Below are 14,439 nucleotides of genomic sequence, written 5' to 3'. Positions count from 1 at the left end.
CAGGAGGTGATGGGCCCAGTGGCCATGATCTTCGTTTTTTTGATGTTGAGCTTCAGACCATATTTTGCGCTCTCCTCTTTCACCCTCATTAAAAGGTTCTTTAATTCCTCTTCACTTTCTGCCATCAAGGTTGTGTCATCTGCATATCTGAGGTTGTTGATATTTCTTCCGGCAATCTTAATTCCGGCTTGGGATTCATCCAGCCCAGCCTTTCGCATGATGAATTCTGCATATAAGTTAAATAAGCAGGGAGACAATATACAGCCTTGCCGTACTCCTTTCCCAATTTGGAACCAATCAGTTGTTCCATATCCAGTTCTAACTGTAGCTTCTTGTCCCACATAGAGATTTCGCAGGAGACAGATGAGGTGATCAGGCACTCCCATTTCTTTAAGAACTTGCCATAGTTTGCTGTGGTCAACACAGTCAAAGGCTTTTGCATAGTCAATGAAGCAGAAGTAGATGTCTTTTTGGAACTCTCTAGCTTTCTCCATAATCCAGCGCATGTTTGCAATTTGGTCTCTGGTTCCTCTGCCTCTTCTAAATCCAGCTTGCACTTCTGGGAGTTCTCGGTCCACATACTGCTTGAGCCTTCCTTGTAGAATTTTAAGCATAACCTTGCTAGCATGTGAAATGAGTGAAATTGTGCGGTAGTTGGAGCATTCTTTGGCACTGCCTTTCTTTGGGATTGGGATGTAGACTGATCTTCTCCAATCCTCTGGCCACTGCTGAGTTTTCCAAACTTGCTGGCATATTGAGTGTAGCACCTTAACAGCATCATCTTTTAAAATTTTAAACAGTTCAGCTGGAATACCATCACTTCCACTGGCCTTGTTATTTGCAGTGCTTTCTAAGGCCCATTTGACTTCACTCTCCAGGATGTCTGGCTCAAGGTCAGCAACCACACTACCTGGGGTGTACGAGACATTCATATCTTTCTGGTATAATTCCTCTGTGTATTCTTGCCACCTCTTCTTGATGTCTTCTGCTTCAGTTAGATCTTTACCACTTTTGTCCTTTATTATGGTAATCTTTGTACGAAATGTTCCTTTCATATTTCCGATTTTCTTGAACAGATCTCTGGTTCTTCCCATTCTGTTGCTTTCCTCTATTTCTTTGCATTGCTCGTTTATGAAGGCCTTCTTGTCTCTCCTTGCTGTTCTTTGGAAATCTGCATTCAATTTCCTGTATCTTTCACTATCTCCCTCGCATTTTGCTTGCCTTCTCTCCCCCGCTATTTGTAAGGCCTCGTTGGACAGGCACTTTGCTTTCTTGCATTTCTTTTTCACTGGGATGGTTTTAGTTGCTGCCTCCTGTATAATGTTGCGAGCCTCCACCCATAGTTCTTCAGGCACTCTGTCCAGCAAATCTAAATCCTTAAACCTGTTCCTCACTTCCACTGTGTATTCATAAGGGATAGTAAATAATAGGGTATAGCTTTCTTTATATAAGCAGTGCCTGCAGGGCTGGTTGCCTCCTCTTCTTTTTGTTATCTACATGGACACAATCTCTTTCTTTTCCTCTCCAGAGAACAAACTGAGCAGCTTCTGGCCCCTCGTTCTGGATGAGAAAAAGCAGGTTTTCACTTCTGAGAAGTTCCTGCAGTCTGCATCAGAGGAAGGTAAGCTGGATGCCTTTGCTTTAAGGGGTCATCCTCAGGTTTTGCAAAAGGGTTTCCTAAGATGGACAGGCTTCTGTATTTGGGGGCTTTGGGGCACTGTATGTTTGCTTGTAGGCAAAGCTGAGTGAGGCAGATTAGTCCGCCTTGTGGACAAAGAAGATGGGCTACTAACTTTTGCATCTCTCCTTAGTACACTTGCACAGTGGATTGTGTTGCCCAGGTCTTTGCTGGTAAAGGCTTAATATGCACAGTTCTGCCTCTCTTGTTTCTTTGTTCTTTGGGATCAGATGTCTTTTTTAGTTAAGAACTTCAGCAAGAAAACATCAACTGAAAACATATGGGAATACTGATAACGTCATAGTAAATTAAACACAGTGTAAGGTTGTACATTGTCATGCAGCATATTATTCTGGAACATCACGAAGAAATCCTCAATCTTTTCATAAACTTATTGGATCCAAAAGATCCAGTCCTTTATGATGACAATAAAACTAAGCTGCTATAAAAGAATACATGTAAATCAACCAAGTGCCTCTTTTTTAATTTTTTTGTTTTTAAATTATTTGAATATCGTGCCTGCAATATCTTAGGCAAACCTTTTGTAGCTGTTAAGTTGCTTTTTTTGAAAGGAAAGCTGTGATTCTCTTGGGGAAATGACTTTATGCTTGTAGGTGTGGTATGGTGAATGCAACAAGGCTGGCTTTCACACCTTTTGTTTCTTTCCTCCCCTCCTGCAGCAATGTGCACAGTTCTGCAGCTAACAGAACGCCTCCTCTTGGACCATGAGCATCGACTACCTGGGGCTAAAGTCCAGTACGTATAGCTTGGTCTCCGTCTATTGCTTATCATCAAACTCTTGAACCTTCCTCTGAGGTTGAGGGCACCCCCAGAACTTTGCACAAAAGGCTGGTATGCTTTGGGTCATGATCACACTGTTGTTGACTGCTTGCCTCCTCCCCATACCGAATCAGACCATTGGCCCATCTAGCTCAGTACTGTGTACACTGACTGGCAGCAGCCTCTCTGGGTTTCCAGATGGGACATTCCCAGCCCTAGATTGAACATGGGACCTTCTGCATGCAAATCAGATGCTCTGCCCCTGGCACATGGCTCTCCTCCCTCTTATGTCTCTCTCTCCTTCCCCTCTACCTTTTTTTCTCGCTTTCAGGCAATATCACAAAGCCCTGGCTGCAGTCCTCCTCAGCCGATCATGGGGTGTCCGAAGGCTCGCCCAGCAGACTGTGAGGAAGCTCCTGTCTTTGCCCAGAGGGTTCAAGTTGGCTTATGGGCTCTTAGAAGAGCTGAAAGTAGTGCTCAGTTCTCACAAGGTAAAGTCCATACAACTTTGTGGACGAGGTGCAGCCTTTTAAAGGCCTCCATCCTGAGGTTCATGGAATATAAGGCTAATATCCACGATGGCTAGGTTCTGTCTCCACTGCTGGAGGGAGCGTACTTCATGGGGACGCGGGTGGCGCTGTGGTCTAAACCACTGAGCCTCTTGGGCTTGCTGATCAGAAGGTTGGCGGTTTGAATCCCCGTGACAGAGTGAGCTCCCGTTGCTCTGTCCCGGCTCCTGCCAACCTAGCAGTTTGAAAGCACACCAGTGCAAGTAGATAAATAGGTACTGCTGCGGCAGGAAGGTAAATGGTGTTTCCTTGCACTCTGGCTTCCATCATGGTGTTCTGTTGCGCCAGAAGTGGTTTTGTCATGCGGGCCATGTATGACCCGGAAAGCTGTCTGAGGACAAATGGCGGCTCCCTCAGCCTGAAAGCGAGATGAGCTCCCTACCCCATAGACACCTTTGACTGGACTTAACAGTCCAGAGGTCCTTTACCTTTTTTACCTTTACGGGGGCAAAATTTACATCTATTGCTTTCCTATGCAATATTGTGCAAGAGAGGGGATTGTTTTTGTTGCATTCAGGTCTGGTTTGCAGGCTTCCCATAGACATCCGCTATTCATTCAGCCTTTATTTGGATAATTTAGACAACAAGACGGTAAAGGAGAGAAAAAGAAAACCATCCATAAAACATTGATAATCCAGACATATTAAATACATAAAACATCTAAAAGATCCATTAGCCACCAATAAGTACATTTACGTAGTTTTAGATTTGACTTTTAAAATCTTGGCTAAATAATCCTGAAACAATCTCAATAATTTTGGGTAATACCCTCAGCAGATAATTGGATTACAAATTATTTGCAAGTAGATACTTTGAGCTTCAATGGAGTTGCCAGTTGATGGGGACTACAGGAGGGGGAAACTGTTTCTGTTGGGTCGCAGGCTTCCCACTATGAGAACAGGATACTGGGCTGGATGGGCCTTTTAGCCTGATCCTGAAGTCAGACTCCTGCTGCATTCGACTGTGCTTTACTCTACAAGACTTGGATCAACGTTCTCTCTACACTCCAGCACTTGTCTTACGATTGCATTTATATTCACGATTCGTCAGGTACTGCCCACCGAGGCCTTGCTCACCGAGACAGGAGAGCTGTCAGAACAAGGAAAGACCTACATCCCTCCTCGTGTCCTCCAGGAGACGCTGTGCATGATCTCTTGCGTGTCGGGGCTGGAGGGCGATCCAGAGGAGAAGGAAAAGTTAGCCTTGGAAATGTTGCTAGTAAGCAATCACCCTTCTCTAGGTGAGTAGGAGAGGGGAAAGTTCCCAGTATGTTATTCTTTGAAGGAGAACTACTTGAAAATGGTACAGATGGTATTTAACTCTGAGTAGGCTTGCTAAGAGGGGATGTGGCTGGTGCTGTGGGTTGAACCACAGAGCCTAGGGCTTGCCGATCAGAAGGTCGGCAGTTCGAATCCCCGCGAGGGGGTGAGCTCCCATTGCTCAGTCCCTTCTCCTGCCAACCTAGCAGTTCAAAAGCATGTCAAAGTGCAAGTAGATAAATAGGTACTGCTCCGGCGGGAAGGTAAACGGCATTTCCGTGCGCTGCTCTGGTTCGCCAGAAGTGGCTTAGTCATGCTGGCCACATGACCCGGAAGCTGTATGCCGGCTCCCTCGGCCAATAAAGCGAGATGAGCTCCGCAACCCCAGAGTCATCCACAAATGGATCTAATGGTCAGGGGCCCCTTTACTCTTTACGCTTGCTAAGATGTATAATGAGATTGAATCAGGTAAGTGCTGGAGATGCAAAGAAGTGGAGGGAACGTTTTTTCACATGTGGTGAACTTGTAAAAGGGTAAAAGAGTATTGGGAAGTAATCCATAATGAACTGAAAAAAACGTTTAAGCGTTCTTTTCCAAAAAAAAAACAACCAGAATCCTTTTCCTTGGGAATAAGTCAGACTGAAATTCCCAGGTGTCAAAAAAGGTTATTTATGTATGGTACTACTGTGGCCTGTGTTTGGTTAGCCCCAAAATGGAAAATGAGCGAGGTCCCAGCTAAAGAAAAATGGCAACTTAAGCTAACAGAATATGCGCAGCTTGCAGACTTAACATATGGAAGATTGGTAAACGTTTGTTGAATATATGGGGGGAAATTGTGTACACATGAAAACGTTGGCAGCATTAAGATAAATTCAACAGTGTAAATAAGTTTTGATGGATGCAATAACGGAATACTGAATGGTTTAGTTTTTGTAAAAATATGCAGGGATATATGATATGCAAATTGAACCATGGAAAGAGAAGAAGGGAAATCCTTGATATTTTTAGGATCGTAAAATGAGTATTTTAAAATGTAAAACAGAAAATTTAATTATATATTTTACCAGTTGGGTATGTGACGGAAGCAGGGTCTGTTGTGCCTGTTGTAAGTCTCTCCCTCCCTCTTTCCTTGTTTCTCCCTTTCAGTAACAGGGCAGTCTGGCCTTTGGACAGCCCTCCTGATCAAGATGAAACTAGACCCTGTCGATTTCATCGCTAAGTACCTGGAAAAGATCTTTGACCGGATTGTCACCCAGAGCCCCATGAATGAGGTGACTGGGTTTGATTCTTCTGCAGAGGTTTTCAAGGGCATCCTGGGCTGAGAGATTATGAAACTGCCGTAGTCAACACAAACTGCGGTCCACTTAATTTCAGTACTGCCAACTCTCCAGAGGCGTGGGAACTTTTTACAGGCCGGAAGCCTCATTCCCTTCTTGGCATCCTTTCAAGGGCTACATGGTGTGGGGGGGGGGGGGCTAGAGGCGAAGGTAGGCAGAACAGTAAGCTAGTTTTTCCACCCCACCCCCAGCAGGAGGCATAATCTGAGTTCAAGGGCACATTCCAGAGAGGCAAAGCTACTCAAGGTGGGTGCAGAGGGCCAGCCAGAGAGGTTTAGAGGGCTGTATGTGGTCTGGGGGCCCAAGGCTCTCCCCACACCTGGTCCACTCTGAACAGGCTCTCCAGGGGTGCAGGCAAAGGGTCTCTTTTTGATCTGTTGCTTATAAATTTTAATTGGAAATGGCAGGGATTGGAGCTGTGGCTTTCCCTCCTGCAGAGTTGATGATGCTCTATCACTGATCTGTGCTCCCTTCCTAAATGATTCTTACTGGACCTAGTGTGATAAGATTTTAGACCTGGGGGTTGCGGGTTGAAAAATCTTGCCGATGTTGCTTCTCTCCCATCTGCAAAAGGACACAGAGACCACAGGTGCATGCAGTGAAGAGTGCTGCAGATCAGCCCCAAGTGTTGAGAGAATATTATGTTGTTGTTGTTTAGTCGTTTAGTCGTGTCCGACTCTTTGTCGGGACCAGAGCACGCCAGGCACTCCTGTCTTCCACTGCCTCCCGCAGCTTGGTCAAACTCATGACCAAACTTCGAGAACACTGTCCAACCATCTCGTCCTTTGTCGTCCCCTTCTCCTTGTGCCCTCCATCTTTCCCAACATCATGGTCTTTTCCAGGGAGTCTTCTCTTCTCATGAGGTGGCCAAAGTATTGGAGCCTCAGCTTCACGATCTGTCCTTCCAGTGAGCACTCAGGGCTGATTTCCTTAAGAATGGATAGGTTTGATCTTCTTGCAGTCCATGGGACTCTCAAGAGTCTCCTCCAGCACCATAATTCAAAAGCATAGATTCTTCGGCAATCAGCCTTCTTTATGGTCCAGCTCTCACTTCCATACATCACTACTGGGATAGTGTTGCAATCCTTGACAAGTGGCTGTTTCCCCTCCCCTTCCTTGTTTCACAGTCGTCCCTGAATGCAGTGGGTCTGCTCTCTGCCCTCTCTCCCAGCCAAGTCCTCCCTCAGGTCATCAGCACCATCTCTGCCTTTCTAGAAAACCCAGCTCTGTGTCTTGTGACCCAGGAGGAGTTTGCTATCATGAAGACACCCGAAGGGGAACTGTATGACAAGTCCATCTTGCACAGGTGAGGACGAGCACTTGGATACAGGAAGCTGCCTTATACTGAGCCAGGCCATTGGTCCATCTAGCTCAGTGTTGTCTACACTGACTGGCAGCAGCTCTCCCGTTCCAGACAGGGAACCTTTTGCTAACCCTTCCTGGAGATACCAGGAATTGAACCTGGAATCTTCTGCATGCAAAGCAGATGTTTTGCCATTGAGCTACAGCCCTCCTTATTTTTGACAGGCCATTACAGGTTTCCAAAGCACTTTTAGGAGAAAAAAATCTCTTTAATCAATACATATATGCCACTAACCTATGGACCTTTTGTACACACAGCACTAAGCGATGACCCGTCCCCTTGAAATGTGTGTGGCATAACAAACCACCACTATCTAAAGCGCTTTGATCTGGGGAACTGGCACTGTTACAAGTGAAACATGATACTCGTTCTGCACTTGTAAGAAATCAATCTTTTAGTGTAGCAATGCTTAAACTTCAGAACTCCCTGCATATTGACATCAGGCATGCACCTTTGCTGTGCTTTTTTGGTGCCTGCTTAAAATGTTTCTGTTTAGGCAGGCCTGTCCAAACATGTAGAAGTTACATGTGTCTGAATCTTTTCCCCTTATTGTTGATTTCCATAAGTTTTTAAAATCTCTTTTTAGCTGTCGTATATATAGAGATACAGTGGTGCCCCGCAAGACGAATGCCTCGCAAGACGGAAAACTCGCTAGACGAAAGAGTTTTCCGTTTTGGAGGTGCTTCGCAAAACGAATTTCCTATGGGCTTGCTTCGCAAGACGACAATGTCTTGCAAGTTCCTGCTGGTTTTTTCCCTCCCCCCCCCCTTTTTCTAAGCCGCTAAGCCGCGTATCAGCTGATCCGATCAGCAGATAAGCGGCTAATAGCGCTAATCCGCTAATCCGTCAATGGGCTTGCTTCGCAAGACAAAAAAACCGCTAGATGAAGAGAATCACAGAAGGGATTCTTTTCATCTTGCGAGGCACCACTGTATATAGTTTGTGTAAAATGCTTAGAGTGGTCTTTATCACAATTAAACCGTATATACTTTTTGTTTAAATAAATAACAAATATTAATTTTTTTTCTGTTCTTTTGTGGTAGCTGTAATTGAAGCTGATAACCTGAGATGATTTCACTGGATTGTGCTAATCTCTCTCTCTCTCTCTCTCTCTCTCCCCTTTGCTGTCTTCAGCGCTCAGCAAGACAGCCTGAAAAAGGCCAATATGAAGAGAGAAAACAAAGCTTATTCTTTCAAGGAGCAGATCATTGAACTGGAGCTGAAGGAGGTGAGGTCTTGCATGGTGGATAATGCCATATTTAGGTCTAATATAAGCCCTGTTTTAAAGCAACTCTACTGGTTACCCCCCTTAGCATTTAATGTTTGTTGTTTTATTATGTTCTTATATATGCTGTAAGCTGTCCAGAGTGCAGCTGCTGCTGCTGCTTCTTCTTCTTCTTCTTCTTCTTCTTCTTCTATATTACAGTCGTACCTTGGTTCTCAAACGCCTTGGTACTCATACGTTTTGGCTTCCGAACGCCAAAAACCTGGAAGTAAGTGTTCCAGTTTTTGAGCGTTTTTTGGAAGGCGAACATCTGACGCAGCTTCTACTTGAGTGCAGGGAGCTCCTGCAGCCAATCGGAAGCTGCGCCTTGGTTTTCGAACATTTCGTAAGTCAAAAGGACTCCTTGAATGGATTACATTCGAGAACCAAGGTACGACTGTACAGTGGTACCTCGGGTTACATACGCTTCAGGTTACAGACACTTCAGGTTACAGACTACGCTAACCCAGAAGTAGTACCTCAGGTTAAGAACTTTGCTTCAGGGTGAGAACAGAAATCGTGCTCTGGCGGCGCAGCGGCAGTGGGGGGCCCCATTAGCTAAAGTGGTGCTTCAGGTTAAGAACAGTTTCAGGTTAAGAACGGACCTCCGGAACGAATTAAGTACATAACCCGATGTACCACTGTATCATTATTAAAGCCCTAAATGACTCAGGCATGGACTGGAGGAAAGTTGGATTTCAGATCTTCACTCAGTTCTGCAGGGGTTTTTGTTTTGGAACACTCACCTTTTCTCAAGCCTGAAGAGCCACTTCTCAGGGGATAACAGGGAAAGCATCCCATGTAAAGCTCCCTGAGTTTCTGGGAGAGAAGGGGAAAGAAAATGAAGAGGAAAAGAAGACTGAATAGTTTTAAGTTGCATCAAGAGCCTTTTGGGTAGCGTTTGATGAGCCACCTTTGATAAACTAAGTCAGATTGCATAGAGCTAAGTGTTTTCTTTCTTGCTTGCTGCTGTCGTCCTGAGCTTGTCTGTCTCTGGACACAACCCCCAATTCACTCTCATTTTCTCTCCCATCATGTTGTTCATTGTCTTTGAACTGCTGAAGCTGTTTCCTTTGGCGGGAATGCTGCCGCCCGCTTCCCCGTTATAACCAAAAAGATGGTTTTCTCTTCTGCAGGAGATTAAGAAGAAGAAGGGGATAAAGGAGGAGATCCAGCTAACCAGCAAACAGAAGGAAATGCTGAATGCCCAGCTGGAAAAGGAATCTCAGACCAGGAAGCAGTTGAAAGAGGTAAGCTATAGCTGGGCCTAATGTTAAGAATGTAAGAGGAGCCTGCTGGATCAGGCCACGGGCCCAGCGTGTTCTTGCAGTGGCCAGTCAGATACCTGTGGGTGTTACAGGAAAATCCTTGGGCTCCCTTGGATTGTCAAACAAAGACACCAGCCAGGAGTATAGTAGTAGTAGTAGTAGTAGTAGTAATAATAATAATAATAATAATAATAATAATAATAATAATTTATTATTATTTATACCCCGCCATCTGGCTGGGTCTCCCCAGCCACCCTGGGTGGCTTCCAACAAAATATTAAAATACTGTAATACATCAAACATTAAAAGCTTCCCTAAACAGGGCTGCCTTCAGATGTCTTCTAAAACTCTGGTAGTTGTTCTTCTCCTTGACATCTGGTGGGAGGGCGTTCCACAGGGCAGGTGCCACTACCGAAAAGGCACTCTGCCTGGTTCCCTGTAACTTGGCTTCTTGCAGCGAGGGAACCGCCAGAAGGCCCTCAGTGCTGGACCTCAGTGTATATAGGAGCAAAACAACAGCCTGTAGGCCTGATCTTTATTCAAAAGACTGTTGCAACAGGACTTCCACCCACCACATGGAATAATAATAATAATAATAATAATAATAATAATAATAATAATAAACTTTATTTATTTATATCCCGCCCTCCCCAGCTGAAGCCGGGCTCAGGGCGGCTAACAACAATAAAAATAAAATAGTACAACATTCTAAAATCATTCATTATAAAATTAATTCAAATCAAATTGATGGCAACCATTGGGCTAGAGATTCTATGAAGATTGCCAAAGGAGGGAGTCAGGCTGTGCCCTGACCAAAGGCCTGGTAGAACAGCTCTGTCTTGCAGGCCCTGCGGAAAGATGTCAAGTCCTGAACAAAAGGGTGCCCCTTCTTTTATAAGCTTCTCCTTTTCCCACAAACCCCTTTGGTGAAGCTTCATGCATGCATCACAGATACATCATACATATGTCACAAAGGGGGAGGGGTTTTCTTGCCCCCAACCCTCCCTTGCCCTCCACTTTACACCCATCAAGTGATAACAATGGAAGTATTTACAAGTTCCTGCTTTTCCCTTCTCAGGTAATCATACTTCTTTGTCCTGACCCAGAACCTAATCCATTCCTGGATGGTTTTCTATTGTCCACAGGATGACTACCTGTCTGGCACCCATTTGCCAGGATGCCAGTGATTATCTCTTATTTAAGAGGCTGCTGTGTACATGATCCTGGATTTCAGGGATTATGACTGTCTTTTACCAGTTTCCCAAGTCCCCCTCCTTTGGTAGCCATCTTTTCCCTGAGTAAAATGAAGTTGGAAAGGTGTCGATTTGGGTGGTGGTGGTCTGGGGCTGCAATGTCCCGTTTAACTGGAAACAAAACCCCACCACCACCTTTATAAAAATTCCGGTCACATGGGAAACCCAGAAGCAGGATCTGAGCACATGAGATTTCTCCCCTCCGACATTGATATGAGAAGGGCTGGGGAGAGACCTTGAAATTATAAGCAAGAATAGGGTCTCTCCTCTGAACTGGCACATTTCCGCACACAAGGGCGGTGTTTGCTTCCTGGCCAGTTGCTGTTGTTTTAATTAATTTAATTTAATTTAAAAAATAATGTGGGCTGGATCACATAGAAGAGGGTAGCCTAGCCCGTTGCAGAGATATGTCAACAAATTGTTACCTGTTGCCTCTGAGGACCCTCTTGACTCTGTCTCTAAAGACCACCCCTTCCATCTCCCATTAGCAGATCAACCACCTCACCATATCCACTGGTCACCAGCTGCTGCGGTCCAATATTGTCATGCCATCTGTTTCTAGGTCAGCAAGTCCCCTTTCCCCTCTTACTGTGCTGAGAATATTGATAAAGGAAGAAAATACAGAGAAAGGATTGTGCTTATGGGTGTGTGGGTGTGTTAGTTCAAAGCTTGGCTGCTTCTTTCAAGATTGCCTTTTGCCAGTAACCACCGCAGTGTTCTATTGCAGCTTGACAATGAATTGGAATCAATGCTGGGTCTCCTGGATGCTGTTCTAAAGAGGAATCCCCCTGGGCTCTCTCAGTACATCCCCAGTCTCATAGGCTTCTTCCTGCCTCTGCTGAAGTCCCCTCTGGCGGCTCCAAGGATTAAGACCCCTTTCCTTTCTTTGGCATCCTGTGTGATGCCTGATCGGTTGAAGACTTTTGGTTAGTGTTCTGCTTTGTGTATGTTTATATCTATCTATCTATATCTATCTATCTATCTATCTATCTATCTATCTATCTATCTATCTATCTATCTATCTATCTCTGTGATGGGGGAAAACTCAGATAAGTTAAGCCTTTGTAGCATAAATCTGCAAAAATACAAACAAACGTAGATTGGGGTAGCCAGCCAGGGTGCCTTCCCCCCTCCTCAATTTTGGTGCTGGACTTACAACTCCCTTCACCCCTTTCCCCAGGTACTGTAGTGAGTCACGTGACCTTGAGGATGATAAAGCCTGAGTGTGTTTTGGACGAATCCTGGTGCCAAGAGGACCTGCCCACTGCTGTGACCAGAGTGGTGACTTTGTTGCACACGCACACTGTGCCTGTCCGGATGAGCAAGGGAGAGGCAGGTGAGGACCCGCTTCTGATTTTTTCCACCTGATTTGGTTGCTAAGCAGTGCCTCCTTGCTCCTCCCCGAGCAGCTGACTCGAAGAAGAAGAAGAGGAGTTTGGATTTGGTATCCCGCTTTATCACTACCCGAAGGAGTCTCAAAGCGGCTAACATTCTCCTTTCCCTTCCTCCCTCACAACAAACACTCTGTGAGGTGAGTGGGGCTGAGAGACTTCAGAGAAGTGTGACTGGCCCAAGGTCACCCAGCAGCTGCATGTGGAGGAGTGGGGAAGCGAACCCGGTTCACCAGATTAGGAGTCCACCGCTCTTAACCACTACATCACACTGGCTCTCTATTGAGAACAGAATTAACTCTTTAAGTTATGAATTGAATGATCACTGCTGTTGCTCTCCCAACAAGTCAGCCATGCCCATTGATTTCAGCAGATCTACTCTGTCAATGGCTGACGTTGGCCTGTATGGGCATGTCCTTCTGCGTCTGTATCTCCCCTCTTCTTTTCTGCCTGTTGCAGGTCCCGTGCCATTAACGGCCCCAGCCTTTTCCTTAGTCTTCCCTCTCCTCAAAATGGTGCTGCTGGAGACTCCCAACGACAGTGAAGAGAAGGAGGAGCTGTTGGTCAAGGCTCTGCAGACGATCACGGTCCATGCTCAGCTGAGATCATCTGCCAGCAGCCAGAGTTTGCTGGTGGACGAGGTCAGTGTTTTCCATGGGGTTGCATCATTTTCAGAAAGCAAGCTGCCATTTTAATTTGTGGCAGACAGATGTGCCCTACCCCCCCAGGAGGTTCAAAGGAAGCTGAAAATGCACAGCCAAACAAAGCTGATGCAAGTGTTGAGATACTTTCCTTCTCATCACATCCCTCCTCCTCTGCCTCTTTGTCTTGAGAGCCGCCTCCCTCTCCTGACCCCAGATGCAACATACAACAGCTTGTAGCCATAGAAGAACAGGAAGTACTTCAACATGAATTTTAAAAAGTTGTAACATTAATGCAACTGAACAGAGTTACAGTGGTACCTTGGTTCTCAAACTTAATCCGTTCCAGGAGTTGGTTCGACTCCTGAAACTGTTCGAAAACCAAGGCACGACTTCTGATTGACTGCAGGAGATTCCTGCAGGCAAGCAGAAGCCGCGTCGGATGTTGGGCTTCCGTTCACAAACCAGAACAGTTCTGGGTTTGCGGCATTTGGGAGCCAAGCCGTTTGAGAACCAAGGAACCACTGTATTTGCTGGATTTGGGTGTTACATTTTAGTATTCAACTACTATTTTAGCGATGTATCGATTCACATTTTGTTCTGTTGTAAGCTGCTTTGAAAAAGCAACATATACAGTATATTTCTGTGTGTAAGACTAGGTTTTTCCCCCTAAAAAAGAATGTCAAAAATTAGGGGGCGCCTTACACACAGATACATCTCCCCCATTTTCTTAAATCTGAGTACCCGAAAATATACATGGGGTTGTCTTATAGACGGAAAAATATGGTAAATGTAAATAATAGCAGCAACTTAGTAAATCGACTAGTATGTAAATTTTGTTAAGTACATAAAATACAGAATGCTCACCTTCTGTGTGCCATTCCAAATCCCCCAGCTTCATTGCATGATGAGGATGATTATTCATTGTTGGTTGGGCAGTTGCCTTTTTTTAAATGACAAGTGTTTGTGTCTCTCTTTTGCCCCTCTTTTCCCCGGTCACCTGTCAGAACGGACCCGAGTTACTGCCTCGCACAGAGATGCTGCGGCTCCTGAGTAAAGTGATTGGGACAGGCTCTCCACGCTTACAGGTGAGCTGGCCACCCATTCTAGTACAGCAACAGCTTGCATACCAGATGCAGAGCCCCCGTAGCTCTTTTTATCTGGTCTTTGTTGGTCCTGTTAAACCTGTATTCGGCTCCCATACTTCTAATGTTAACTGTCTTCCGGGTTTTCTGTACAGTGCCCGTATTAATATGTTATGCAGTGCCTGAGTACATTGTGAGCCGGTGTAGCACAGTGGTTAGAGTGCTGGACAAGGATTTGGGAGACGAGGGTTCAAATCCTCACCTGGCCATGAGGCTGTCTCTCAGCCCTAACCTACCTCAGAGGGTTATTGTGGGGATAAAATTGAGAGGGGAAGAACTATGGATGCTACCTTGAGCTCCTTGGAGGAAAGATGGTTTATGAATGCAATTGATTGATTCACTCATGGATTTTCCAGTTTGGTGCCATTAATGAGATGATGTTTAGGTATCTGCTGAAAACATTTGTGCTTTCCCTTGAGGGTGCAACCCGGCCATTCATGGAATATCAATTTTATATCTGATGGAATTGCTTTGTTGTTGTTTTGGTTTGT

At 45.3% G+C, this 14,439-nt stretch overlaps 1 protein-coding gene across 1 annotated transcript in view; it reads left to right on the top strand.

Moving 5' to 3' along the window:
- GCN1 (GCN1 activator of EIF2AK4) overlaps positions 1-14,439 on the top strand; it is a 69,599-nt gene that overhangs the window by 13,786 nt on the left and 41,374 nt on the right. Inside the window, exons 16-27 of the mRNA XM_082202964.1 lie at positions 1,529-1,621; positions 2,359-2,434; positions 2,790-2,949; positions 4,078-4,267; positions 5,433-5,557; positions 6,751-6,929; positions 8,121-8,214; positions 9,387-9,500; positions 11,499-11,697; positions 11,952-12,107; positions 12,622-12,803; positions 13,811-13,891. Of these exons, the coding sequence (XP_082059090.1) occupies positions 1,529-1,621; positions 2,359-2,434; positions 2,790-2,949; positions 4,078-4,267; positions 5,433-5,557; positions 6,751-6,929; positions 8,121-8,214; positions 9,387-9,500; positions 11,499-11,697; positions 11,952-12,107; positions 12,622-12,803; positions 13,811-13,891 (1,649 nt within the window). The remainder of the gene's footprint in view (positions 1-1,528; positions 1,622-2,358; positions 2,435-2,789; positions 2,950-4,077; positions 4,268-5,432; positions 5,558-6,750; positions 6,930-8,120; positions 8,215-9,386; positions 9,501-11,498; positions 11,698-11,951; positions 12,108-12,621; positions 12,804-13,810; positions 13,892-14,439) is intronic.

This window comes from Podarcis vaucheri, assembly GCF_965113315.1.
Source record: "Podarcis vaucheri genome assembly, chromosome: 16".
Classification (NCBI taxonomy): domain Eukaryota; kingdom Metazoa; phylum Chordata; class Lepidosauria; order Squamata; family Lacertidae; genus Podarcis; species Podarcis vaucheri.
The sequence above is the reverse complement of the archived record's forward strand: the minus strand, read 5'-3'. Positions and strand labels throughout refer to the sequence as shown.